The following is a 27,958-nucleotide window of genomic DNA, read 5'->3' on the forward strand; positions in this document are numbered from 1 at the left end:
AACAGACAGACAGACAGGTAAACAGACAGACAGACAGGTAAACAGACAGACAGACAGGTGAACAGACAGACAGGTGAACAGATAGACAGACAGGTGAACAGACAGACAGGTGAACAGACAGACAGACAGGTAAACAGACAGACAGACAGGTGAACAGACAGACAGGTGAACAGACAGACAGACAGGTAAACAGACAGACAGACAGGTGAACAGACAGACAGGTGAACAGACAGACAGGTGAACAGACAGACAGACAGGTAAACAGACAGACAGACAGGTAAACAGACAGACAGGTAAACAGACAGACAGGTAAACAGACAGACAGACAGGTGAACAGACAGACAGGTAAACAGACAGACAGACAGGTAAACAGACAGACAGGTAAACAGACAGACAGACAGGTAAACAGACAGACAGGTAAACAGACAGACAGACAGGTGAACAGACAGACAGGTAAACAGACAGACAGACAGGTAAACAGACAGACAGGTAGACAGACAGACAGGTAAACAGACAGACAGGTAAACAGACAGACAGACAGGTAAACAGACAGACAGACAGGTAAACAGACAGACAGACAGGTGAACAGACAGACAGACAGGTAAACAGACAGACAGACAGGTAAACAGACAGACAGACAGGTGAACAGACAGACAGACAGGTAAACAGACAGACAGACAGGTAAACAGACAGACAGGTAAACAGACAGACAGGTAAACAGACAGACAGACAGGTGAACAGACAGACAGACAGGTGAACAGACAGACAGGTAAACAGACAGACAGACAGGTAAACAGACAGACAGACAGGTAAACAGACAGACAGACAGGTGAACAGACAGACAGGTAAACAGACAGACAGGTGTGGTGTCTCACCGGCTGAAGGCCTTCTGCCATTTCTCCGGAGCCGATGTGTGTGAGGTGGATGAAGTTTGTCGGCTCTCCGATCATAGTGCGATCAATCCTCCTCCTCTTCTTCTTCTACACACAAACACACACACACACACGCACAAACACGCACACACACACACACACACACACACACAAACACGCACAAACACGCACACACACACACACACACACACGCACAAACACGCACACACACACAAACACGCACAAACACGCACACGCAAACACACACACACACACACACAGGTAAAGATAAAGCAGTAGATGAGTTTAAACGTTTAGTTTTAAAGTGTGTTTGTGGTTCAGTTGTGGTTTAATGTATTCAGAGTCCTCACTAGTACCGTGTGTAAGTGTGTGTAAGTGTGTGTGTGTGTAAGTGTGTAAGTGTGTAAGTGTGTGTAAGTGTGTAAGTGTGTGTGTTGGTTATGATCTTGACTTGTTGTTCGTCGTCTCAGCTGATGTGTTTCTACACGTCTACATACTCAGAGACTTTCATCACGTCCTGCTGAGTTTCTCACATTCAAACTCGTCTCCGGGTTTTAAAGTCGGATCGTCATGAAGCTCCGAACACAAACACAACAAACACAAACACAACAAACACAACAAACACAACAAACACAAACACTCTGATCTGATTTACATTAAAACACCTTTTCAACACTTTATGATTCCTCAGTTTCATGCTGCAGGTGTGTGTGAGGTTTCACTTTGTGTCTACGTTCATTCACTAGTAACTTTATTAACTTTATTAACATTACAGCAGTTATAATGTTTATTTATATCGTTTTTCTCTGTAATATAAATAAAGACTCATGAAGAAGAATGAAGAATAAAAGAAACTTGTGAAACGTGAAACATCCAACAATAAGAGCAATTAAAATTAATATGATTGTAAAATATGACAAAAAGTTACAAAGTGAATGCAAACAAGTGAGATTTGCATCCAAAGCTGCAACTAAACTTCTCATAAGTCAGTCCATCACCAGTGATTCAGCATATCATGTCATATTGGGCGTACTGGTTTCACTGGCAGCTGTAACAGTAGAAATACTTTTCTCTGATTCTTCAGTCAGACAGTGAAGTAATCGTTCAGACGAGGCGTTCAGGCTCCGTCACATCCAGACTTGTTGCTTTTCATAGAAACATGAACACATGAGTGAGCAGACAGGATTTATCTTCACATTAACAACTAATGAAGTTGTTTAATTTATTTTCCTCCTTCGGTGACGTTGCAGCTCTCTGTGCTGCGTTCAGGAACACTCTGAGCTCTGGCAAACAGCCACCGAACGCCTCATTAAAATGCTATTTTGCTCCCAAAGTCCAGTTAATCCTCATGTGGGGAAACGTGCGCTGATCCAGAACACATCTTGGCCACAATCAGAACAATTTAGATTTGATTTAAGAGGCTTATGTTCCTCAGGATTATTGAGCGCTCTTATGTAACCGCAGCAGTGGAGGGTCGATCAGGGCGAGGGGGTTCAGGTTTGTTAGATCACTGAAACTCTGATATAAAAGGAGCAAAGATGTTCCTACAATGAGCTGATTTACTGAGAAGAATCAAACTTCTCTCTCAGTCATTTGTTGTTGTTGTTGTTGTTGTTGTTTCCAGGATCTGAACCTTTGACCTCAAACGCTGCAAACTGAAGCTTGTACACGAATCAACAGCTTCAGTCCTCAGTTAGAGTTCAATGTTCAAAGTTCTTCTGAATGTAAAGAGTTCACTGAATAGTTGCTGCTGTTATTTATTGGTTGTGATGTTCCAGCTAAATATTTACAGCAGCAGGTTTGACTTGAAGAAGATGAACTTTGAGTAAACGTTTGTTGTTGTTATTTACTGATTATGAGGCTCAAACTTCAACACATTTCAGTCGTCACTTTATAATTCATCATAAAGCTTGAATTGAATTATTCACATCAAATATTTCTTCGTTTTTAAAGTTGTTCTGGTTATTCTGATAAATAAAATATGCAACACAAACACATGTATGAGGTTATTAATAGAAATAGGACTGAAAAAGATAAAACATAATATTCTTTATTAATCTCAACAGGAAGTTATTTAAATTTTATTCTGGTTTGTTGCAATAAAACTGAAAATAAAACTAAACAACGACATATGTAATTAATAATTTCCTTCCAAAATGATTCAAATGACTGTTTTCTATATTATTTTATATTATATTATATTATATATTTTTCTTATCATCAATAAATCTGTGTGGTTAGTCCGTCCCTGATGATTAAAATCGTCTCTGTAATTTCCTGAAACAGCTGCTCAGTGTAGTTTTATCAAACAAACAGGAGGAATGCTGCATTTGTTGGGGACTATTTTCAGCGGCGGATGAATCCACATTTGGTTCTGTAGTGAGTGTTTCTGTGTGTGTGTGTGTGTGTGTGTGTGTGTGTGTGTGTGTGTGTGTGTGTGTTCACGGTGATGAAGAGCAACAGCGGAGCTCTTCAACGTCTCCTCCACATGTGAATACTTTGGTGTTAAAAACCTCAGAATCACTCATCACACAGCAGCCGCTGCTCAGCACACATGACTTATAAGGACATCAGATGGCAGACTGGTGGACTAAAAACCCCCCCCCACACACAACATGTTGGCATCCCGCTCCTCCATCTGGGAGTGAGTCAGCTCCGCCCACGGCTCTCCTCCATCGGGAGCTGATTTTAACAGAGTAGTGAAGTGTTTTTTTCTTTATTCTGTTTTCACATCATGTTTCTTTACAAGATCTCTGAACACAGAAACTTTCCTGGATAATATAACCATCATACATGTTTATGTTCTGACCACCAGTTTGAATTAACACTACAATACCCATGATCCTCGGCTGCTGTCGCTATGGAGAATTGATCCAAAATTGACCCAAGGTGAGTTACTTTCATCTGCAGCAATCTTTAGCTTCTGCAACAGAGTTTGAGGCTCTGTGATTGGATGTTTCTTGCTGAAATGCATCTTGGGAGCCGTAGTTAACTTTTACTTTGTACTGTTGACTTTTTATCAAACAAGCAGATATTTTCTAACGTGGCTGTTCATCTTTTGTTCCGATGATTCTGTAAATAAAACATCTACTATATCAGCAGTAGTATATCAGTTTCTAAAGTAGTCGATGCTAACATGTTAGCACATCCAGCAGAAACAGCAACATGATCGTCCCATTAACAGTGTCAATATTGACTTGTGGGGTTCCTCAGGGTTCTACTTTTGGTCCTTTCTAGTTTCAATTCACATGTTAACATGTAACACACAATATAATGGGTTCCTTAAAAAAACTTCAGGTAATTCAGCTTTATTCATTATAATTTGCCACGTTTTCTGTAATCACAACATCTGACACATTAGCAGCTTATAAAGAAGCTAACATGTTAGCAAACAGCTGCCTATTTCCAAATCCAGTAGAAACAGCAACATTAACAGTGTCAATAATGACTTGTGGGGTTCCTCAGGGTTCTATGCTTTGTCCTTTATATGTTATTTTATTTACATGCTAACATGTAACATGCTAATTGATCTCTCCATGAAGCATCAGATCATATGTTCTCTTACTAAAACAACAAAACAGATTGATTGTCAGTGACTTCAAAAACACCAATCTATCAATATTTTCTGATCTGACACCTCTGTGGTTAACATTTGTTTAAGTTTAAGCAACTAAACTACTTGGTTAAAATTCCCTTGTTTATTATTTTTTTCACCTGTTGTCAGCACAAACAAGCTGTAAACACAACATTAAAAACGTTAAAAAGCAGAGATGGTGAGTCATTTCATAGCAGCTTTAAATGTTGTTCCTGGTTCAACATTTCTTCAAACAGAAGTTGGATTGTTTCCATGGCTTTAAACTTTTCTTCCCGACTGGTTTGTTCATGTTTTTCAGTCACACAGTTTCACTTTTCTCCGTGCATGAAAACTCCCTGATATTCCAGGAATTCCCTGACTGAACAAGCTGAGACCAAACTGGTCCCAGAGCGGTTAGATTACGTAACACTGCAGCTCGTTCTCTGATCAAACATGTGGAAGTAAAAAACTCTCCTGGCAACGTCTGTGTTGACCTGATAAACAGCAGATCTGCTCTCCTTCATGGAACCGGTGCGTCATCACCATTAAAAAGCGCAGGAAGAGGCTGGGATTTCAAAATGAGAGCGGTTGATCAGTGACATCACATGTCTGTCAGCAAACAGACTTTCTCAGTAAGGAGAACATTGACCTTCTGAGGTCAGTCTGAGTGGAAAATTTGGGACTTTGTTATAAAAATATTCCTTAGACGGTGTTTTGGGTTTTGTTAGCATGGTTACCGCTGAATCCCCTGAGCTCCAAACTGCTTCCAGTAACTGACAGAGGAAGAAAACTCAAACTTGTATATGAGAAGCTTTTAATAATAGCAGCTAACTGACTTTACTGACACCAGATTAAATTGAGTTGATTTTACTCACACTAGTTTGCTTCTGCAACATGAGCCAAATGGTATCAAATGTAAAAGTACAAGTGATAGTTTGCTGTTGGGTAGTTTAGTAACATGCTAACTAGCCACTTAAAAGCTACAGTAGCTATTAGAGGCTGGCTAGCAAAGATAAAACACAACTAGCTTCCATGCTTATTGTAAAAATGTAGAAATTATTCCTCACAGTGTCTTATTCTGGGTCAGTTTTAGAGAGATTAGATGAAACCAGAACTTCCAGGATCTGCTCCAGAAGTAAGAAAACCTTATTCAAAACCAAACAATAAAACTCAGATAAGCTAGTTGTACAAGAGCTAGAATGGAAGAGCCGTCAGAACATTTGCTCTTTATTGAAAACCCTGAAATTCTCTTTAAAACTATTAAACACATTTTCCCCAAAACAAGTTTAGCTCTCAGTAGATTATTTCACTTCTTCTAATAAGTTAGTTTTTTCTGTCTCCTGTAGTTGACAAAGATGGTAAAACCAAATGCAAACACAACACAGCATACTAAATTTTGGTAACTTTGCTAATACTAGTTTCTACATAACAGTGACCAGACGTCCTGGTTTGTCCGGGATTGTCTCCTAAGCCAATATAAAAACATAAACAATGTCTGAATCAACACTGATTTGTCTGTATGTGTGTCAATCAAAGTGTCGTTGTTGCGGTTGTTGCTAGCCTCCGACGCTTGCGGCACTTTCTGACAGAACCTGTCAGTATGCTAACGGTATGCTAACGCTTAGCTGTCATGCTGAGGCTTACTCCTTCCTTCGTAAAGTACCCAGCAACAAAAATGCTGCGTTCTGCACACACGGCAAGAGTACGTTTTCGGGTCGTGCACGGTGGTAATACCGTTGAAAGATCATAATAAGACGACCAAACATAAGCAGTGGCTACAAGTGGGAAGTAGCACCGTTTCGACCAACTTCAACGGGTCAAATGCCGGTGACAGCCATCTTAATACTAGTAGGTGTGCTAAGCGCTGAAATAATTGTCCCCCATCCTGGGGATGAAAATGTCTATGACGCTTGTAAAAGTGCATACATGTGCGCGTGCATGAACGTGCGGCAACTTATAACTTACAGGTCCCGGTTTGGGGGTTTGAAAATACGGTCACCTTCCTCTAGATTCAAGAAACTTTATTGCCGTTTGCACAGGCACAAGGTACGAGCTTCTATTAGCAACATTAGCTATTGTGCTAATCAGATGTATATAAGCAACCAAATGGTTATAGTTAGCTGTTAGGTAGCTAGGTAGCTAGGTAGCTAGGTAGCTAGGTAGCGTGCTCAGACAACTGACCAGTTCACATAATTTAAGATAACACTTAGTGTGTTTTCATGGATAAATGATACATTTACAGAGTTCCTGGAGTCTCATGTTTATTATTATTATTATTATTTTAGATTTTTGTCATAAATGTAAAAAATAAAATGTTTTAAATGTTTTTTTTCTAAATTTTTACTTCTCTTTCTTTTTTCTCTCTCTGTAACTGTATTATTATTTTTGTACTATGTTGATGGTAACAGCGGTGTGTATGGAGGACTCATGGAGACGAGATTAATAGGTTTAATTATTGATGCATTTGTTCCTTCAAGACTTTGAAGAGTTTGAACCACACATTAATTTGTCAAACAGACTCACATGAAGTCTAAGAAGCTACTATTCAACAAACATAAATGATGAAATGTAAACCAGTGTTTAAAGTCCAGTTTACAGTAGAAGGTGATTAAACAGATGAGTGATGATATTAACACAAATACAAAACTATTCACATCTTTTAATCAGATTTTGCAGCTTTGATTGGAGGAAGAATCTGGTCGGACTTGTGGACAAAGATGTTTAAAAAAAAAAATAACCAAACTTTTCCTCTTGATGGTTATAAATTGTGTGGAACACAATCAGCTGTTCACAGAGCTGAAGACAGACCTCCAACATGTCCGCCAGCGCAGGAGGCGAGCGAGGTGACATCACCTACGTGGCATCTATATGTATATGTATGGAGAGCCTCCTGTTGGAGTCTGAACCTGCTGAGTTTCACAAAGGAAGCTCAGTTCAACTTCCCTGAGAGTGAAGTCACAGCTGGCATCAGTGTGTGTGTGTGTGTGTGTGTGTGTGTGTGTGTGTGTGTGTGTTTATTAAAAGTGTATTGTTGCAGTGCCACAATGGAACAAACAGAAAACCCTAAAAATACAGACAGAGGAAGGCGGGAGGGCGTCTCTGGGGAGAAACAGACCAGAGCAGCGTTTCCTCTCTGCAGCCTCTCATTATAGTCACCAACACACCGACTGCAACACACGAAGGAACCAGACTGTCGCTGATGTCGGCCGATAAGTCAGCATTACAGTCCACATAAAACCTTTTCTTTATAAAGTCGTCGTTACTGTCATGTTGACGAACAAACTGCTGACACAAAAGCTGGAGGAACAAGCTGAGAGTTTGTTGGCTGATATATTATCATCATCTCTCAAATATAAATATCAGTATCAGCCTCATGGATCCTGTGTTGGTCGAGCTGCTTAAATTCATTTTCTTATTTGTAGATTAGGAGCCTTTTTGAAGAATGTTTGTTTATGTTATTTACATTATACCTCACATCATGTCAATAAACCAACACTTTCAGTCCTGCTGCACATTTCTCTGGTTGGCATGTCACTGACTTCTCCTGCTGCTGCATCATGAGCTCGACTTTTAAAGTCGCTCGATAAATAAATTTATGACCAGATACTTTAAAACTTCCTCAGCTGTGGTTCATAATTATCCTAAAGACCTGTTTTACACCCCAAAAAACTTGTAAAAGTCCCAAAATGTCGAAGAAAAGTTTACCGCCAGGCTGAAGAGCTGAAAACATCAGATCTGTGTGGAGCGATGATGATGATGAGGAGTCTGTAACCTTCCTCACATCAACACATGAAACTAACAGAAAACTGCAGAAGTAACACCTGAAGACACGAACCCTGGGCGTGACTGTCCACATACTTTTGGCCATAAAGTACATCATGTGGAACGAAGTGTAAAAAAAAAAAGGGAACAGACAGAGCAGGAAGAGGGCGTCGGCCTGCTGGAGGTCAGAGTTCATGGTGAAACAGGAAGAGGAAGTTCTGCCACTTGTTTCCTCTCGAGTGAAGTTAAACTGTGTGTGTGTGTGTGTGTGTGTGTGTGTCTGTGTGTTTGTCTCACCGGCGGTGGTTTGGCCACCACGCAGCAGCCCATCTTGTGCCAGAAGTCACTCATGCCGACGCTCCGCGTCTCCAGCGGCCGGCTGCTGCTGCTCGCTGCTGCCGCCCTGCAGGCCGGAGGAGGAACTGCAGCCTGCGGGTAATCCTGGGGCATTCAGCCGAAAACTGCACCGCAGCTGACACACGGACGACCAAAAAAACCCCCAAAATATACCCCACCTGGAGCTAAATACCGTCCACTGACGGACAGCAGGAGGACGCAGACTGAAGAAAATATCCAGTGAGGATCAGATTAAACTCACTGATCCTCAGACGTCCAGAAGTAAAAGAGAAAACTGTGTGAACTCCTCGAAAAGTGACAAAAATCCAAAATGTGTGTTTTTAAATCCAAACTGAGGAGTCGAGAGCTGCAGATTCACTTCTGTGGAGACACAAAGCAACAAATTACAAACTGTTTAATTTCATTTTTACATTTTATTTAAACTTGAATGAATTAAAGTTCATCTCGTGGGTGTTTTCCAGTCAGATCATTTCGTCATCGCTTGTTTTCAGAGATGATTTATCGTCTTGAGAAATCTGCTGCTGCTTGTGTAACTTCATCTTTTGCAATCAGTGTTTTTCTTTTATTCCTGATGAGGTTTCTAAACTAACACACTTCTGACTGACCTGAAGTCAAACCTCAGAGGAAGAGTCACGTCTACAGAGAGACGACACCTGAGGCTCCAGACTGTCGTCACTTTACAAAAACATGCTTCCTTTCAGAAATGTCCTCACTCACTTTCTCATCACTTTAAAAGATTATCCCCCCTTTTTTTTTCCCAAAGCCATCCTCACTCCGTAACCGTGGAAACGTCCTAAAAATATCCCAGAATGTCCTGAAAGTCAAACTGGTCCCCACAAAGATGGAAGAACAGCAGAAACACACTCTGCCCGTTCAGCTGCATGGGAACCAAAACTCTTGTGAGACGTCAACACAGCGAACACATTAAGCATGACTAAACACTGGGTGTGGTTCAAACACAGCACAGGAAACACACACACACACACACACACACACACACACACACACACACACACACACACACACACACACACACACACACTCAGGCTTGTAAAGTTGAAATTAAAGAGTTTCTGGTCGTTTCCAGATGAAACAGACTCGACTGAACGAACAGAAACTGTCCGTTAAGTCGCTTCGATATTCACACAGAGAACAACAGAGAACACAGCGCTGACCTTTGACCCCGCAGGTCACATGTTTACATTGTGATGACTGATTACAGAAACAAACTTTTCTTTTTGTTTTGTACTTTTTTCACATTTTATAATCATAATGATGCAGCTTCTTTCTCAGGCTGCAACTCATGATTGTGTTTTATTATTGATTGATCATCTCTATAATTCAACCTGAACATTTCATCAGCTGATCGTTTTAGCTCCTCTGATGCTTTTGCAGTCCAGTAAATTCATTCTGCAGCTGCTGCATCGTAATGAAACACACGTCCGCTCTGCTTCTCGTTAAAGTCACTTAATTTTAGAGTTTTATGGGCGTTAACATGGCGGAGCGATCGGCGGTGCGTTCAGGTGTTAAAGTGAAACTCTGATAACAGAGCGCTGCGTCTTATCAGCTGAAACACAAACAATTATCCAACGTGAGTCGTTATAACTCGTCATAATGTGTTGAGTCATCTGTGAAAGTTATTCTGCTGACGTCATCGTTGAGAGCTGCTGCTGCTCGTTCATGTCTGTGTGGAACCAGATGAACCAGTGGACGTGTTCTGAGACTGGATACTGGACTCAAAGATGGCGTCTAATTCAATCTGATGCTCATCTGGCGCACGAGTGAAAAGTGTTTGTAGCTTTTAGTTTAGAAAGTTTTACAAATATAAAACGTTCATGGATTAAAATTCATAATACAAAGAGTCATAATTAACCTTATTATCAGTTTTACAGACGTCTCTTTTATAACGGAGGCAGCAAGGAATCAGATTTACACTAGGGGTGAGCCCGAATACAAATACATTATAGTACAAATATTTGTTTCATACAAAAATTATTTGTTTTCATGAAGAAAAATAAACCGTGTCAGATACCAGCGTGCAGGTCGGTTACATCACTATCTCAGTGTCTCTCCTCTGCTCCGCTGTGACGTCTATCAGCAGGTCTCAGTGAGGGGAGTCACATCCACCTGCTACATGACGCACATTTCCTTATTTGGACATCAGTCCTGGAGTTGGGAGTGTGAGCTACTGACACACGCTTCATGAACACTTATTGTAACACTTTATTGATAACAGATTGTTGATACTGTGAGTTATAGATGCAGACGTGTGTTCACTGAACGTCTCATTCTGAACATTTAGAGAATGTGGCTGCATGTTCGGCCACTAACAGAAGGTCCCTGTCAGCGTTTCAGTCTCATGTTTTCACTCTTTCAACTCCCCCAAAAATTCTTTGCTGAACAGTGAAAGTCAAAGTCTGGACGATAAGAGAGTGTTTTCCTGATTACGTAAGGGGTTAAACTTTTCTCTCTGTGTTTCTATTTTCAGTGTGAGCGCTGGACCGGCCGCGAGAAGACGTCTGGAGTCCGTCCAAAACATTTCAGCAGATGATAAAGAAAGAATGTTTTGCGGGCAGAGACACAAGAAACAAGCAGCTTCATGCTTCACGTCAGCACAGATCTGAACACAAGAGAGGAATTCACACTCTGACGAGCCTGAAGGCCTCAAAAACACAGACATGAGCTTCACCTGAGGGACGGATGAAGACTTCCTGTTTATGCTGAGAGCTCGGACACAGAGGACACACTGTGAAGGAAACGATTTGAATTAATTCATCCTGAAAGCAGCTGCAGAGAAAAGTTCAGTTTGTTGACTGTCAAAAATCAATCAGGCTGATCAGATTTCTGTTTCTATCTTATAAACATGCTTCTGTTTGTCCTTCCAGCTGCAGGACAGTTCATCTGTCTGTTAGTCCAGAGTGAGACATCTCAACAACCACTGGTCAGACTGGATCAGAGGATGAGTGTAACCGTTGTTTGTAATTTGTAATGTCAGTAAGATAGCTTTTATTGTGAAACAGCCACTTTTATTTAGAAAAACCAGTTGTGCCGTTCTGACGTACGGGAGAAGGGAGAAATGAGCAGGTAAAGATGCACATGTGCTCCAGCTAAGATACATGCTAAATATCAACCTATTAAAGTGGTTGTGAAATGTTTAAGGACCCTTCAAGGACCAAGGATAATTCCCTTATTTGCAGAACGCAGCCAACGAGGTAATTCTTGCTTTTGTCTTTATTTTACTTTGATGCAGTAAAGGCTTTTATTTCCGCTAACTTTGTCTTTGTACCGTGTGTGTATGTGTCTGTAGTTTTCACGGTGGATTTGGAGAGAAAGCTACAAATAAACTTTTGCCTGTGCTTCGAGGGAATTACAATGAGTTTTAATGACTTGAGTGATCACCTGACCTTTCCTGTAGCTCAGTGGTTCCCAGCCTGGAGGTCTGCAGCCTCATAAAGAGCCTCAGCAGGACAACTGTGAGACGTCCTCATGTGATTAACGGGAGCGAAACGCAGAAAAGACGAGTTTCTGTTTAATTTGAGCCACGTTAGCTGCACGAACGTCTTTGGTTCAGACGTTCATTATAACTTTGATCCTCTGACTTTCCGTTTAGTGCCATCATCTGGTCAGAAACACTCCAAACAAAATCCTACTTCAGTAAAAATACAAACAAGTATTATCAGCATCTGATCTGCAGCAGCGCAACAAGCTGAAAACAGAACCGCGCTCCTGCACATGCTCAGTGGCGTCCGCTCCTCAACGTGAATAGAAAAGCCGCGAGTAAAACGCCGCCGGGTGCTCTATGCGTGGTAACCATGGAAACGGCTTCTGTGCACTACATGTATCCCTGCCGGTACAACTGTATTTTCTTTATAGGCTAAAGCAACATGTTAAATTATATCTTCTAGAAATATTGAAAGAAAGAGTTTAGACACGTCTCAATGAACATCAGCGCGTCAGTCGCTCCCCGTCTGTCATGACACAGAACTACTCTCCAGAGACTGAAAACGTGATGCTGTTATTAGTCTTTGGAGCCGTTTCTAAACAAACTAACGTGACCAAACTCTTCCTGATGAAGGATCATGTGACCCAGCGGTGCAGCGGTGAAGATACAAACACAACACTGGTTAGTAGATCAGTTCATCGTTGGTTTGGATCCAAACATGAAGACAAATATAGAAAATCAGCAGAATGATCCTTTAAGTCATCAATAAGCATCATTATGGACGTGACTACAGCCTCCAGGTGGCGCTAAAAGGACTTTAAGACTCTTGTTTCAGCAGTTCAAACTCAGTTTCCTGACTCTATTTAAACCTCATGACCAGCCTTCCCATGACCACACGTGTGTGTGTGTGTGTGTGTGTGTGTGTGTGTGTGTGTGTGTGTGTGTGTTAGCAGAATATTTGTCCCATGATGTCAGTGTGAGGAGGAAGAACAGGAAAACTGTGGAGACGACGGCCTGAACCAACAGGAGCAGAAACACACACACACACACACACACACACCCCTCCTCCGTCTGCAGATGGTACGGTCCGTCCCGCCCGACTGACAGTTTGAATTTAAGAACTAAAACTGAGCAGAGTTACAGTTTGTTCACAGGACGGAAAATAAAACGTTACAGGAAGTTTAACGGATCAGAATCGGGTTTATTTCCAAGTCGGGATCATAAAATAACTGTTTCAACATTGGCTGGTCGAAGCTTTCAGATGTGAGGATTTGTTGGTTTTACATGACTGTGAATGTTACATTAGACACAAGACGTCAGCTTGGACTCCAGGATGTTGTGATGAGCATTTTATTGACCAAATGATTCATTGATTAATTGTAAAAATAGTCGGCAGATGAATCGATTACAGAAATAATTGTTAGTTGCAGCTCTGAAGGACTTTAGTGTTGTTGATGCTCAACGATCAAAATATACAAACCACAAAGTCAAGTCATCATAAATGATAGAAAATATACATTTATAATAAAAATATGTATATTCAGCTGTCCATCATATAAACAGTAAATGTTGTTTAAATAATAATAATAATAATAATAATAATAATAATAGGCTTCACAGATAAAAGTGAGGCAGCAGATCAGCTGAAACAACAACAGACTTCTCCGTCAGACAGTGAACGCACCGCTCAGCAGACAGACGGTGGCCCGGAGGTCTCAGACACAAACTGAAGAGTCACATGATGGCTTTAATCAGCTGAGAGAAGAAGGAACTTCAGAATAATCTATAGCAGCTTCTCTAAACGTCCTGATAAGAGTCTGCGGCTGTCAGACTGAAGTGTTTCTGTTCGCTTCACTTCCTGGTTTCTAAACGCAGACGGATCAGTGATAAAGACTCCAGAGTTTCTTTGTTCACATGTTCAGTAATATCTCAACAGCGTCACACAAAGAGACACAATACTCACTGATATGTGTCAGCTGATCCACTGCTGCAGGACAAAGTACTGATACCAACGAAGAAGAGTAACTTTAAAGGTGCAGAGTGACAGAACAGACTTGGCAGAAAAAGAATATAATATTCAGAAGTATGTTTTAATTTGTGTTTAATCACCTGAAAATAAGAATCGTTGTGTTTTCGTTGCGTAGAATGAGCCTTTATATCTACAGAGGGAACAGCTGCTCTTCCACAGAGCCGCCATGTTTTTACAGAAGCCCAGAAGGGACAAATTGAACACTGACTCTAGAGAGGAACTTTCATGTTTTTCGCGAGTTTGGAGGCCACCGAAGGTTCTCCTTCATGCAATCTGCAACCTCATCACCTGCACTGTTTACCTTCTTCTACAGAAGAACAAGAGAAGCTAGCAGGGCTACTGGAAGCCAGCAGGGCTACTGGAAGCTAGCAGGGCTACTGGAAGCTAACAGGGCTACTGAAAGCTAGCAGGACTACTGGAGGCTAGCTTGGCTGCTGGAAGCTAGCAGGGCTACTGGAAGCTAGCAGGGCTGCTGGAAGCTAGCAGGGCTACTGGAAGCTAGCAGGGCTGCTGGAAGCTAGCAGGGCTACTGAAAGCTAGCATGACTGCTGGAACCTAGCAGGGCTACTGGAAGCTAGCAGGACTGCTGGAAGCTAGCAGGGCTACTGAAAGCTAGCATGACTGCTGGAAGCTAGCAGGGCTACTGGAAGCTAGCAGGACTGCTGGAAGCTAGCAGGGCTACTGAAAGCTAGCATGACTGCTGGAAGCTAGCAGGACTGCTGGAAGCTAGCAGGGCTACTGGAAGCTAGCAGGGCTGTTGGAAGCTAGCATGACTGCTGGAAGCTAGCAGGACTGCTGGAAGCTAGCAGGGCTACTGGAAGCTAGCCTGCTATCCTGGTTGTTGTCCTGCTGTCTAGTTTTACAGTAAAACTCTGAACAGCAAAGAGAAACATGGAGAAAAGTTTGCTCATCACCCTGCTGCGTTTCTTTATTCTTTCCTCTCTTTAAGGTTATTATTATAAAGTTTTTATAAACTTGAACATGTTAAAGATCCCTTCCACACTGTTTCTACAGTTTTCTCCTTCACTGTAAAAAGCGTCTCAGTGTTTGTGTCTGCAGGCTTCAAGTTTCTGGACCACGACTGGCACAAATCCTGCAGGTTCGTCCAGGTGTTAAAATTGAGATTTAAGGTGAGCTCAGAGAAAGACTCAAAACAAGAAAAACATGTTTCTGAGTGGACGAGACTTTCAAGTTGTGTGATTCTGTCTCCTTTTCCATGACCCATATATGTGACGGGGAGGTGAGAGAGAGAGAGAGAGAGAGAGAGAGAGAGAGAGAGAGAGAGAGAGCAGCTTCACAATGAACTCTTTTCATTCACATATATAACGGAAAAACTTCCCGGCTGGTTAACGGTCGCTCCTGTTTTTTAAAAAACACAACGACAACCTTTCACATCTCTGCTGACATAGAGAAAACACACACACAGACACCTACACACACACACATACACACACACCTACACACACCTGAAACTGGACTGGATCAGACCAGATCAGATCAGACTGTTGGATAAATTTAAAAACACAAGATAATAAACTGCTTTGTCTTCCTTCCTTTAATTAGTAAAAAAAATGTATTGAGTTTGGCAGCAGAACAGCTCTGATAAGACCCCCCCCCCCCCCCCGTGTGTGTGTGTGTGTGTGTGTGTGTGTGTGTGTGTTTGCAGGCTGAAGGTTAAATCCACTTCTCTCCACACTAACAAACACTGAGGTCGGAGTCCAGCCGCCACACGCTGCTGTGAACGAGCTCGCCGACCCGTCCAGACGCCGCTCACACTCACTTCCTGCTCCTGTCACCACACACTTAATGATTTTTTTGGGTGATTTTAAAGGTCTGTGTCACATTTGAAACACAGCCACTGAAATAAGAAAAGATTCACACGAGAAGAAAGTTCAACGAGTTCATATCACCATGGCAACGGCACAATCCAACACGCGGACAGAGTTCAGTCCAACATCACTGAGAAACAAAAAGCCCTGAGTCAGTGAGAAAGTCCCGAGAACATCTGCAGCGATTTAACTGACAGAAGAGTTTTTGTTTGAGGATGAGCTCAGCTCACAGAGAGGTGAAGGGATGACACATATCTGCTGCTGCTGAACAGTCTGCACACAGTCAAAACACTAATCCAGCCGCCCGAGGACTTCACCTGCACATCAGCTGCACACAGTCATGTTCAGACACATCCAGGAACTAACAAGATGACCAGGAACTAACAACAAACTAACAACAAGCTAACAAGGTGACCAGGAACTAACAACAAACTAACAACAAGCTAACAACAAGCTAACAAGGTGACCAGGAACTAACAACAAACTAACAACAAGCTAACAAGGTGACCAGGAACTAACAAGATGACCAGGAACTAACAACAAACTAACAACAAGCTAACAAGGTGACCAGGAACTAACAACAAACTAACAACAAGCTAACAAGGTGACCAGGAACTAACAAGATGACCAGAAACTAACAACAAACTAACAACAAGCTAACAAGGTGACCAGGAACTAACAAGATGACCAGAAACTAACAACAAACTAACAACAAGCTAACAAGATGACCAGAAACTAACAACAAACTAACAACAAGCTAACAAGGTGACCAGGAACTAACAAGATGACCAGAAACTAACAACAAACTAACAACAAGCTAACAAGATGACCAGGAACTAACAACAAACTAACAACAAGCTAACAAGGTGACCAGGAACTAACAAGATGACCAGAAACTAACAACAAACTAACAACAAGCTAACAAGGTGTCCAGAAACTAACAACAAACTAACAACAAGCTAACAAGGTGACCAGGAACTAACAAGATGACCAGAAACTAACAACAAACTAACCAGAAACTAACAAGGTGACCAGGAACTAACAACAAACTAACAACAAGCTAACAAGGTGTCCAGAAACTAACAACAAACTAACAACAAGCTAACAAGGTGACCAGGAACTAACAAGATGACCAGAAACTAACAACAAACTAACCAGAAACTAACAACAAACTAACCAGAAACTAACAAGGTGACCAGGAACTAACAACAAACTAACCAGAAACTAACAACAAACTAACAACAAGCTAACAAGGTGTCCAGAAACTAACAACAAACTAACAACAAGCTAACAAGGTGACCAGGAACTAACAAGATGACCAGAAACTAACAACAAACTAACCAGAAACTAACAAGGTGACCAGAAACTAACAACAAACTAACCAGAAACTAACAAGGTGACCAGGAACTAACAACAAACTAACAACAAGCTAACAAGGTGACCAGGAACTAACAAGGTGACCAGGAACTAACAACAAACTAACCAGAAACTAACAACAAACTAACCAGAAACTAACAAGGTGACCAGGAACTAACAACAAACTAACAACAAGCTAACAAGGTGACCAGGAACTAACAAGATGACCAGAAACTAACAACAAACTAACCAGAAACTAACAACAAACTAACCAGAAACTAACAAAGTGACCAGGAACTAACAACAAACTAACAACAAGCTAACAAGGTGACCAGGAACTAACAAGGTGACCAGAAACTAACAACAAACTGACTATAACCATGTTGATCTCTTGGAGCTGATAAACTGCAGATATGTGAAGACAGTTTTCAGTCCATCAGTGTGTTTATGTGTCACACACTCAGATTAAACTAACACACACACAGCTGTAAACAACAGCAGCTGTTTTCTGTCACAAACAAACATCTGCATCAAACACTGATAAACGACATGATGGACATTTTAATGTCTTTATTAAATGATTACTCACGATATTCATTGTCAGATTAATGGATGATGAAAACAGTCGTTAGTTGCAGCCTGAAAACAGTAAAATATTATAGAAAGTAAGTTCATATCACACGACACGACTCTGCAGGGACATTAGATAAGATTTTTCTCATTTTTCCTGCAGCTCATGAACACAGCTGAGCATTCAGTGTTTCCTGCAGCTCGCCACAGTCAGCAGCTTCTTCCTCTAAACTGACTCCAGACCTGTAATTTGGCTCCTTTACACTGAGAACTACATGTTTCAAACCCGACTGCATCACAGAGGAGTTTATTTTTAGCTCAGGTTCCTGAAACATTTCTCTGATTCGTCCTGGTCCCTCAATCCTGCGACCTCCGACCTTTCACCTCCAGGTCAGCTGGGACTTTTGGGATCAAAAAACCTTTTTTCTTGCTGTTTTTTACTGACTGAGAGTCGATCTGGAAACAAATCCCAAAACAACACCCAAGTTTTTAAAAAGTAAAACTTAAAAAAACCTTTGCTGTTAGATACAAAAACAGCAGGACAGAAAAGGAAAATAAAAGGACATCAGTCAATGTTTTGGACTTGTTGGAAGATGGATTTATGTCTCCTTTGATGGAGCGAGGCTAACAGTTTCCCCCTGCTTCCAGTCTTTGCACTAAGCTAGGCTAACAGATTTCCCCTACTTCCAGTCTTTGTGCTAAGCTAGGCTAACAGATTTCCCCTACTTCCAGTCTTTGCGATAACCTAGGCTAAACACATCTGTCTCTGTACTGTGACACACACAAACAGAAAAACTTTAAACTGATATCCATCTGATCTTTTGGGGAAGACAAAAACAAGAAGATTTACTAAACATATCAGCCTGTTCCTGTTACATTCCTCTTGGTTGATTCTTAGCTAGCTGGCTAATATATCAGCAAGAAATCATTAGCTTGCAGCTAACAAATATTAGCTTGGTGATAATTGAAGTCTGTGATTTGCGGTTTGGAATATTAATTAAAAAGCTTTGAGCTGCCAGAATGCAACATGTACATATATGAGTGCACTAAAATGAACATAAATTAGCACAACTTACTCTTGTGGTTGATAATGACTGATCATACTTAATTAAACCACCAGAATCTTAAAGAGTTTGTTGTGATTAAAATTGCAGGATATTTTCTGAATTTTTTCCTCTTTTGATGGAGTGAGGCTAACACTTTCCCTCTGCTTCCAGTCTTTGTGCTAAGCTAGGCTAACAAAGCCAGGCTAACAGTTTCCCCCTGCTTCCAGTCTTTGTGCTAAGCTAGGCTAACAAAGCGAGGCTAACAGTTTCCCTCTGCTTCCAGTCTTTGTGCTAAGCCAGGCTAACAGTTTCCAGCTGCTTCCAGTCTTTGTGCTAAGCTAGCTAGGCTAACAGTTTCCCCCTGCTTCCAGTCTTTGTGCTAAGCTAGGCTAACAGTTTCCCCCTGCTTCCAGTTTTTGTGCTAAGCTAGGTTAACAGTTTCCCCCTGCTTCCAGTCTTTGTGCTAAGCTAGGTTAACAGTTTCCCCCTGCTTCCAGTCTTTGTGCTAAGCTAGGTTAAACACACCCTGGACACACAGACATGAAACATCTGACACAGTTTCAGTTGAAGTTCAGAAGAAATTCAAACCACTTAAAGATAAAAAAGAAATCCAAACTACAACTTCAAAGATGCAGAAGACCACAGAGTAACACAGACCCGGTGTTACAGTTTATTCTGTGACGCTTCAGACTCTGTGACCTGATTAGAAAATGTCTTGTGAGAAAGTCTTGTGTCCATCTGTTTACATGAACCTGAATCCAACATTAAGTCTTCCACACGAAACGTCCTTAAGACTGAAATTCAAAAAAATTAGGTCACAAGATTTGACGGGTCACAGAAAACAGTGTAACACCAGCCTCCCTCAACTGCAGGACAGATAATTCAAACGCTTCACACGGCCTTAATTATCCCTATATTAACACACACACACACACACACACACACACACACACACACACACAAACCAGAAGTCACTTAAATACATGTTACAAGTTATTTTTTGACTTTTCTTTAAAACATCTACATGTCTGTTGATTAATTCATTAACTATCTTTCAGCTGTAAAATCACAATCACTTCTGCCTACTTCACCAAAAGTATGTGGAAAAGTACTTTTAAAAACTCCTTAAAAAGCTTTAAAGTCACATGAAGTCATTTAAAAAAAAGTCTGTTTTACTTTCTGTCAGTTTGAAGGTTGAACTCTGAGATCTGTTTTAACTTCAGCTGACACATTTAAACATTTCAGGAAGTTTTGACGTTATTAATTCAGTTAAATTTGAACTTTTCCTGTGTGGGTCCAGCAGTTTAAAACCAGAAGCAGCAGCAGCAGACTCACCCAAGAGACGATCAGCCAGCGAACAGACGAGCAGCAGAATGAGATCTGCAGTGTGGGATCATTAACCAGCTCTCTCTCTCTCTCTCTCTCTCTCTCTCTCTCTGTCTGAGGTGTGGCTCCAACCAGGAAATCAATCCTCCAGCTTCTCTACTGGACACGTTTTTATTTTTTCCTCCTCTGCTCCCTGTGAGACAGTTTATCAGTCAAACAGCACCACCTGCTGACTCCACAGACTCATCAGACCCAGACACATCACACAATGTACTGTGTACATATCATGTTTAATGTCAAATAAGCTCCAAAACTCAGCTTTATAAAGCTGATTCTTTTATTCTTTTTTTACAGCATTTGTTTTCTCCTTTTGTCTTTCCTGCTGCTCTGTTGTTGTTGTTGTTGTTGGAACGTTGTTTATCTATGTAAAGCATCTTTTACCTTTTAACCCTCATATACTGTACAAGTTCAGACCCTTCATAGTATCCCCTCATAATGAGCCTCTATACCAATGAAATGGAAGTAAAATGTGCTGCAGACGTTCTGCCGTTAGTAGACGAGGTGATCATGACCAAAGATATTTAGTCCAATCAGACAGAAAACAGATTTTCTGTAGCTTTGAATGAGATCCTGAGATGAAGACAGAAGAAAATACTTTGCTCACTGTTGGAAAAACATCTTTATTGATTATGTAAAGCTTCAGATTGTTCACACATCCAATCAGTAAAGTCTGTTAAATGACTCTTGTTCAATGATTTCATGTTCAGATTCATTTCATCCACACAATCTGTTAGTTTAATCCAGAATGTCTATGAGCTCTCAGAAACAATGGAGACAAAAACATGAAGAATTACAACAGAATCTGACACATGAAGTCTGAAATGACTTCTGTCTATTTCAGTTTACACAACTCAGCTGTGTCTCCTTCATAACAAAGATAAAGTCCAGCATGCAGAGGCTGAGTGAATGTGGTCTGGACTCTGTAGAGGAGAGTCATGGTTTTAGAGACGCTGTAGAAGGACAGAATACCTGCTGTGTGATCCAGGTACACTCCTACTCTGGAGGAACCAGGACCGAAGACGCGAGTTGAGATATCATTGAACCAAAATGTATAACTGTTAGTTTTACAATCTAAAGACCAAGATTGGTTATTACGTCCAAACGCAGATTCATATCCTTCTCTGCTGATATTCTTGTATGCGACTGCTACATCAACACTTCCCCCGCTCCACTCCACCTCCCAGTAACAACGTCCAGTCAGACTCTCGCTACTCAGGACCTGACAACTTTCAGTGAATCTGTCTGGGTGACTAAAATAAAGCTGGTGTTGTTTCATTCGTTCTGCTTTTCTGTTTCCATCAGATAATAACAGCTGTGTGTCTGCTGTGTTTGGATCCAGAGTGATTTCACGTGAATATTTTAAGAATCCAGCTCTGGTCTTGGGTTCTGGTTGTGGCAGTAAAACCTCCACTTCAGTCCCTGTTGGTGAGATGTTTGTCCATTTCTCCGTCAGGATGTCCTGTAGTTGATCTCTGAGCTGTGACACAGCTGCTGTCACATCCTCAAAGTATCTCAGAGGACGGATATTGATGCTGGATGAGTCTGTAGATGCACTGAGTTGTGACAGTGAGGGGTAGTTGTGTAGAAACTGGTTGTGATCCTCTGTGTGTGAGAGCTTCTTCAGTTCAGCATCTTTCCTCTTCAGCTCAGTGATCTCCTGCTCCAGCTTCTCCTGAAGCTCTTTGACTGGACTCACTTCAGTTTCCTGCTGGGATCTGATCTGCTGCTTCACATCAGAGCTTCTTTTCTGGAGGAGACGGATCAGCTCAGTGAAGATCTTCTCACTATCCTCCACTGCCTTATCAGCAGAGCGACTGACGGCCTCCACCTCCTGCTGAAGCAGCTTCACATCTTTCTCTCTGTCCTGGATTCTCTGCTGGATGTTTTGTCGACTCACCTCGAGCTCTCTCTGCCTCTCAGTCCTTTCTGCTGCAGCTGAGACTGTGTCATGGCCTTTATGTTCATCCACAGAGCAGAGATAACAGATACTCTGCTGATCAGTACGACAGAACATCTTCATCACCTCATCATGACGAGAGCAGATGTTCTCCTGGAGCTTCTCCGAGGGGTCGACCAGCTTGTGTTTCTTTAATGGACCTACATCATAATGAGGCTGGAGGTGTTTCTCACAGTAAGAGATCAGACACTGCAGACAGGACTTGAGGGCTTTCAGCTTCCTCCCAGTGCAGACATCACAGGCCACATCTTCAGCTCCAGCATAGCAGTGATCAGCAGGAGCAGCTTGGAGTCCAGTCTTCTTCAGCTGCTCCACTAAAGCTGCTAACATGGTGTTTTTCACCAGGACAGGCCTCGGTGTGAAGGCCTGTCTGCACTGAGGGCAGCTGTAGATCTTCTTCTGATCCTCTCCATCCCAGAAGCTTTTAATACAGCCCATGCAGTAGCTGTGTCCACAGGGAATAGCCACCGGATCCTTCAGTAGATCCAGACAGATCGAACAAGAGAAGGTTTCTTGGTCCAGCTGGACTCCTTTCTGCGCCATGTCTGCTCTCAGTAGCAACAACTGAGAAGTTGCACAAGTTTAAGCTCTGATCTGAACAACATGTGTTTCCGCAGTGAATGCAGCCTGCAGCTCTTATACTGCATCACATGTTGGTTCCACCCATCTGCAAACTGTAGATCTGAAGGGGAGGGAACCAGGAAGTGGAGCTTGTGTTTAAAGGGGCAGGGACGGTTATCAGGACGAGGAGCAGCACTGTGAATTAAAACTGTTTCCTCAGTTACAGTAAAGTCTCAGTTAAAACCTGCTCACCATATGAAAACACTTTTACATTTAGCTGTGAAATACTTGTTGGTATGTCAGGGTTTGGTGATGCCTCCATATTTCTGTAACTCTTATTTAAAATCAGATCAATTTCTATTTATTGGTTAAAAAAACAGCTGACTGACAACTTAGAGCACAGGCGTCGTAGCTATTATATGCAGCTTTTACCATGTTGAATATCAGTGCATCAGTCTGTCCACTCTGCTGTGTCCATTCCACTTGCTTATTGGGAGAATGACCAAATCAGTGAAACTCCACCATGTTTTCACTGCTACCTTCAGCCAGCAGATTCTCACTCAGCACACACACACACACATACAAGGAAGATGAATGTAGTTTATTGCATCAGGACACATCGACTACAGTCGTTCTCCACTTCACTCATTAATTTGATAACATTAAAGAACCTCATTTAACAGAAATTGTAACATGCAAACATTAAGAGATCTTCAAGTTTAAATAAACACTGAGTGGTTCTTATTAAAGATGGCTCTGAATTAGTACCTCAATTAAAACTGGCAAAACACAGTTAAGTAAATAAAACTAAAACAGGGGACAAATGCTGCTCCTCTACTCCCAACTACACCAAATGATTCTTACCCCAAAACCTGAATCCAAGGATGAAAATATACAGATTCATGTGTGAAACGCCTCCACACCGGCAACAAGAGGCCTGCTATAACACCTACACAAATGCTGTATGGATACCACGACATATCCGAGGTTTTAAACAAGACAGCCAACAAATAATCCCACAAAAAGACAATTTGACTCAAATTTACAAAGAATTAAGTTTACCAAAGAAAAGTCTGTCATTATTCACACTCAGGCAAGTTTGGACGAGTCCCCATTTGTCATGAACTGGCTCATTGACAAAAAAGGGAATCACACATGATTAAAGCTTCTAAAATGACATTTATTGTCAACTTAAGATAAAATATAATAATAATAATGTTAGTCAACTAGGTCAATAATGAATGCAGTGTGTAGATGAGTGAAGTACGTGATGTGTGCAAACAAGACATAAACCCTAAGCCATCTGTCTGTGGAGGCCTGGGAGGAAGAGAAGAGAAAGAGGTTAACAAGAAGCCTCCCAAATAGGCTGGAGGCCTGAACTACCCAGCTGCAGGTAGTTTACTGACGCCATCTCCAGCCCCGCCCACCGGCTCCTGAGACAGGAAGCCAAAGCGACCTGACAATCACTGTTTGTCAGGACGCAACAAACCTTCTTCAAACCCAAACTTGATCAAATGAATTCTTACTATTTTCCAGTTTTTTAGGCCTGTATAACAAAGACTTTATCAACTTAATGAACAAATAAAATCTTGTTATTAAAGCAACAAGTGATAGAAAACTCTGCTCTTTCCTCTGTGACAAAGCTGCTTTAGTGAAGAAAGCTGAAAGTTCAGAGACTGACTGACAAACGTTTGTCTGCTCTGAACATGAACTCTGGACTTTGTGGTGTTTCAGGAGGAAAACTGCCTCAAATAAACTCTCATTTTAGTTTCACATTTTCTCCAGAAGCTTTGAATGAGATCCTGAGATGAAGACAGAAGAAAATACTTTGCTCACTGTTGAAAAAACATCTTTATTGATTATGTAAAGCTTCAGATTGTTCACACATCCAATCAGTGAAGTCTGTTAAATGACTCTTGTTTAATGATTTCATGTTCAGATTCATTTCATCCACACAATCAGTTAGTTTAACCCAGAATGTCAGCTATGTATAAGAACATAATAAATGATTATTATCATGATAATTACAGTTTAATTGTACATTTCTTCATGAATTTACACAAATACATCAATACAAACATGAAACTAACATTTAGAACAAAGAGAAGTTTATATTTTCATCTGAAGAAGCGTCAGTGAAGGTAAAAGACGTCATCATGAGCAGCGATAGCCTCCATGGATAAAAACACACAGCAAAAAGTGACATTTAAAGAAACTGAAAACATCAACAGAACAACAAATGAAAAGAAAAAAGTGTTGATAATCCCAGTTTGATTGACAGCTGATCTCTGTGCAGTTCAGAAACACCACAGCAACGAGCTCTCAGAAACAATGGAGACAAAAACATGAAGAATTACAACAGAATCTGACACATGAAGTCTGAAATGACTTCTGTCTATTTGAGTTTACACAACTCAGCAGGTTCTCCTTCATAACAAAGATAAAGTCCAGCATGGAGAGGCTGAGTGAATGTGGTCTGGACTCTGTAGAGGAGAGTCATGGTTTTAGAGACGCTGTAGAAGGACAGAATACCTGCTGTGTGATCCAGGTACACTCCTATTTTGGAGGAACGAGGACCGAAGACGGGAGTTGAGATATCATTGAACCAAAATGTATAACTGTCATTGTCACAATCTAAAGACCAAGATTGGTTATTACGTCCAAATCCAGATTCAGGTCCTGCTCTGCTGATATTCTTGTATGCGACTGCTACCTCAACTCCCCCCCCGCTCCCCTCTTCACCTCCCAGTAACAACGTCCAGTCAGACTCTCGCTACTCAGGACCTGACACCAATCAGTGAATCTGTCTGGGTGACTAAAATAAAGCTGGTGTTGTTTCATTCGTTCTGCTTTTCTGTTTCCACCAGATAATAACAGATATGTGTATGCTGTGTTTGGATCCAGGGTGATTTCACGTGAATATTTTAAGAATCCAGCTCTGGTCTTGGGTTCTGGTTGTGGCAGTAAAACGTCCACTTCAGTCACTGTTGGTGAGATGTTTGTCCTTTTCTCCGTCAGGACGTCCTGTAGTTGATCTCTGAGCTTTGACACAGCTGCTGTCACATCCTCAAAGTGTCTCAGAGGACGGATATCGATGCTGGATGAGTCTGTAGATGCACTGAGTTGTGACAGTGAGGGGTAGTTGAGTAGAAACTGGTTGTGATCCTCTGTGTATGAGAGCTTCTTCAGTTCAGCGTCTTTCCTCTTCAGCTCAGTGATCTCCTGCTCCAGCTTCTCCTGAAGCTCTTTGACTGGACTCACTTCAGTTTCCTGCTGGGATCTGATCTGCTGCTTCACATCAGAGCTTCTTTTCTGGAGGAGACAGATCAGCTCAGTGAAGATCTTCTCACTGTCCTCCACTGCCTTATCAGCAGAGCGACTGACGGCCTCCACCTCCTGCTGAAGCAGCTTCACATCTTTCTCTCTGTCCTGGATTCTCTGCTGGATGTTTTGTCGACTCACCTCGAGCTCTCTCTGCCTCTCAGTCCTTTCTGCTGCAGCTGAGACTGTGTCGTGGCCTTTATGTTCATCCACAGAGCAGAGATAACAGATACTCTGCTGATCAGTACGGCAGAACATCTTCATCACCTCATCATGACGAGAGCAGATGTTCTCCTGGAGCTTCTCCGAGGGGTCGACCAGCTTGTGTTTCTTTAATGGACCTACATCATAATGAGGCTGAAGGTGTTTCTCACAGTAAGAGATCAGACACTGCAGACAGGACTTGAGGGCTTTCAGCTTCCTCCCAGTGCAGACATCACAGGCCACATCTTCAGCTCCAGCATAGCAGTGATCAGCAGGAGCAGCTTGGAGTCCAGTCTTCTTCAGCTGCTCCACTAAAGCTGCTAACATGGTGTTTTTGACCAGGACAGGCCTCGGTGTGCAGGCCTGTCTGCACTGAGGGCAGCTGTAGATCTTCTTCTGATCCTCTCCATCCCAGAAGGTTTTAATACAGCCCATGCAGTAGCTGTGTCCACAGGGAATAGTCACTGGATCCTTCAGTAGATCCAGACAGATCGAACAAGAGAAGGTTTCTCGGTCCAGCTGATCTCCTTTCTGCGCCATGTCTGCTCTCAGTGGCAACTTCCTGAGAAAGTGAAACAAGTTTGAGCTCTGATCTGAACAACATGTGTTTCTGTAGTGAATGCAGCCTGCAGCTCTTGTACTGCATCACATGTTGGTTCCACCCATCTGCAAACTGTAGATCTGAAGGGGAGGGAACCAGGAAGTGGAGCTCGTTGTGTTTGAAGGGGCATCAGTTACAGTGAAGTCTCAGTTAAAGGGACACAGTTTGTGTCCCTTGATCATATCATAGACATAGTCACACACACTAAGCCAACTTCTTGTCCTCTGGATATTCTCTCACCATGCCTCTTAAAAGAAGTGTTTGACACGGTTGGTCCCACAATATTACGCATCCTCAACAGTAGTCTAGAAACTGGCTCTGTTCCGTCCAGCCTTAAACATGCAATAGTACATCCCATTATTAAAAAGCCCAACCTCGATTCAACCGTTCTAGATAATTTCCGACCCATTTTAAAAACTGCAATTTCTATCAAAAGTCTTGGAAAAAAATGTCTACTCACAGCTTCTGTCCTTCTTAGGAAATAACGATATCATGGAGAAATTTCAATCAGGTTCCAGGGCCCGTCACAGCAGAGAGACAGCTCTGCTGAAAGTCTCCAACGATCTGCTCTCATCTCTTGACTCTGGAAAATGTGCCATCCTGATTCTTCTGGACCTTAGCTCCGCTTTTGACACAGTCGACCACACTATTCTCCTGCACTGTCTTGAGCATCAGGTTGGTATTCACGGCAGCGCCCTCCAGTGGTTTGCCTCCTTCCTAGCGGACAGGTCATTCTCTGTCAAAATTGGAAACCTCTTCTCCTCGTCTGCTCCCATCACCTGCGGAGTCCCTCAAGGCTCCATTTTAGGGCCCGTCTTATTCACCTTATACATGCTCCCTCTTGGCTCCATCTTCCATAAGCACAATATCTCCTATCATTGCTACGCAGATGATACACAGCTATACCTCCCATTAGAACCTGGTGATAACAATGATAACGCAGTTAGGTCCCTTCTTGACTACGTCCTGGATATACAAAATTGGATGGCACAAAACTATCTTCAGTTAAATGCTAGTAAGACTGAGGTGGTTTTATTTGGTCCCTCTGACTCCAGTGGGGGTATAGCTAA

General features: G+C 41.8%; 3 protein-coding genes and 1 long non-coding RNA gene across 8 annotated transcripts in view; 1 reads left to right on the plus strand and 3 right to left on the minus strand.

Moving 5' to 3' along the window:
* Positions 1 to 20,828, minus strand: part of cdc42se1 (CDC42 small effector 1) — a 28,380-nt gene extending 7,552 nt beyond the window's left edge. The window contains exons 1-4 of one of the 4 annotated variants that reach the window (XM_042435938.1): positions 11,991 to 12,327; positions 11,276 to 11,332; positions 8,527 to 8,946; positions 876 to 980 (exon numbers count right to left, since the gene is read on the minus strand). In XM_042435938.1, the coding sequence (XP_042291872.1) occupies positions 876 to 980; positions 8,527 to 8,679 (258 nt within the window). In that variant the 5' untranslated portion in view covers positions 8,680 to 8,946; positions 11,276 to 11,332; positions 11,991 to 12,327. Of the gene's footprint in view, positions 1 to 875; positions 981 to 8,526; positions 8,947 to 9,191; positions 9,505 to 11,275; positions 11,333 to 11,990; positions 12,328 to 20,193 lie in introns of those variants that run through there. The other 3 variants (XM_042435936.1, XM_042435937.1, XM_042435939.1) reach the window with 3 other exon arrangements.
* LOC121913262 lies at positions 13,631 to 17,053 on the plus strand. 2 transcript variants are annotated; one of them, XR_006100269.1, is made up of 3 exons: positions 13,631 to 15,006; positions 15,117 to 16,812; positions 16,854 to 17,053. It is a non-coding gene; the product is annotated as an uncharacterized LOC121913262 (long non-coding RNA). The 2 variants fall into 2 exon arrangements; XR_006100268.1 differs by having other exon boundaries at positions 15,117 to 15,187; positions 15,724 to 17,053.
* Positions 20,829 to 20,899: 71 nt separating the features above from the next.
* Positions 20,900 to 24,023, minus strand: LOC121913159 (tripartite motif-containing protein 16-like). The gene has a single exon (XM_042435840.1). The coding sequence runs from the start codon at positions 22,742 to 22,744 to the stop codon at positions 21,077 to 21,079; it is 1,668 nt and encodes a 555-aa protein (XP_042291774.1). The 5' UTR covers positions 22,745 to 24,023; the 3' UTR covers positions 20,900 to 21,076.
* A 1,076-nt stretch (positions 24,024 to 25,099) lies between these two features.
* LOC121913179 (tripartite motif-containing protein 16-like) lies at positions 25,100 to 27,932 on the minus strand. Its single transcript, XM_042435871.1, has one exon. The coding sequence runs from the start codon at positions 26,825 to 26,827 to the stop codon at positions 25,472 to 25,474; it is 1,356 nt and encodes a 451-aa protein (XP_042291805.1). The 5' UTR covers positions 26,828 to 27,932; the 3' UTR covers positions 25,100 to 25,471.
* Between the last annotated feature and the right edge of the window lie 26 nt (positions 27,933 to 27,958).

Source organism: Thunnus maccoyii, chromosome 15 (assembly GCF_910596095.1).
Source record: "Thunnus maccoyii chromosome 15, fThuMac1.1, whole genome shotgun sequence".
NCBI lineage: Eukaryota > Metazoa > Chordata > Actinopteri > Scombriformes > Scombridae > Thunnus > Thunnus maccoyii.

Coding starts and splice junctions, on each gene's coding strand:
- LOC121913159 (XM_042435840.1), bottom strand. CDS start 22,744: ATGGCGCAGAAAGGAGTCCAGCTGGACCAAGAAACCTTCTCTTGTTCG.
- LOC121913179 (XM_042435871.1), bottom strand. CDS start 26,827: ATGGCGCAGAAAGGAGATCAGCTGGACCGAGAAACCTTCTCTTGTTCG.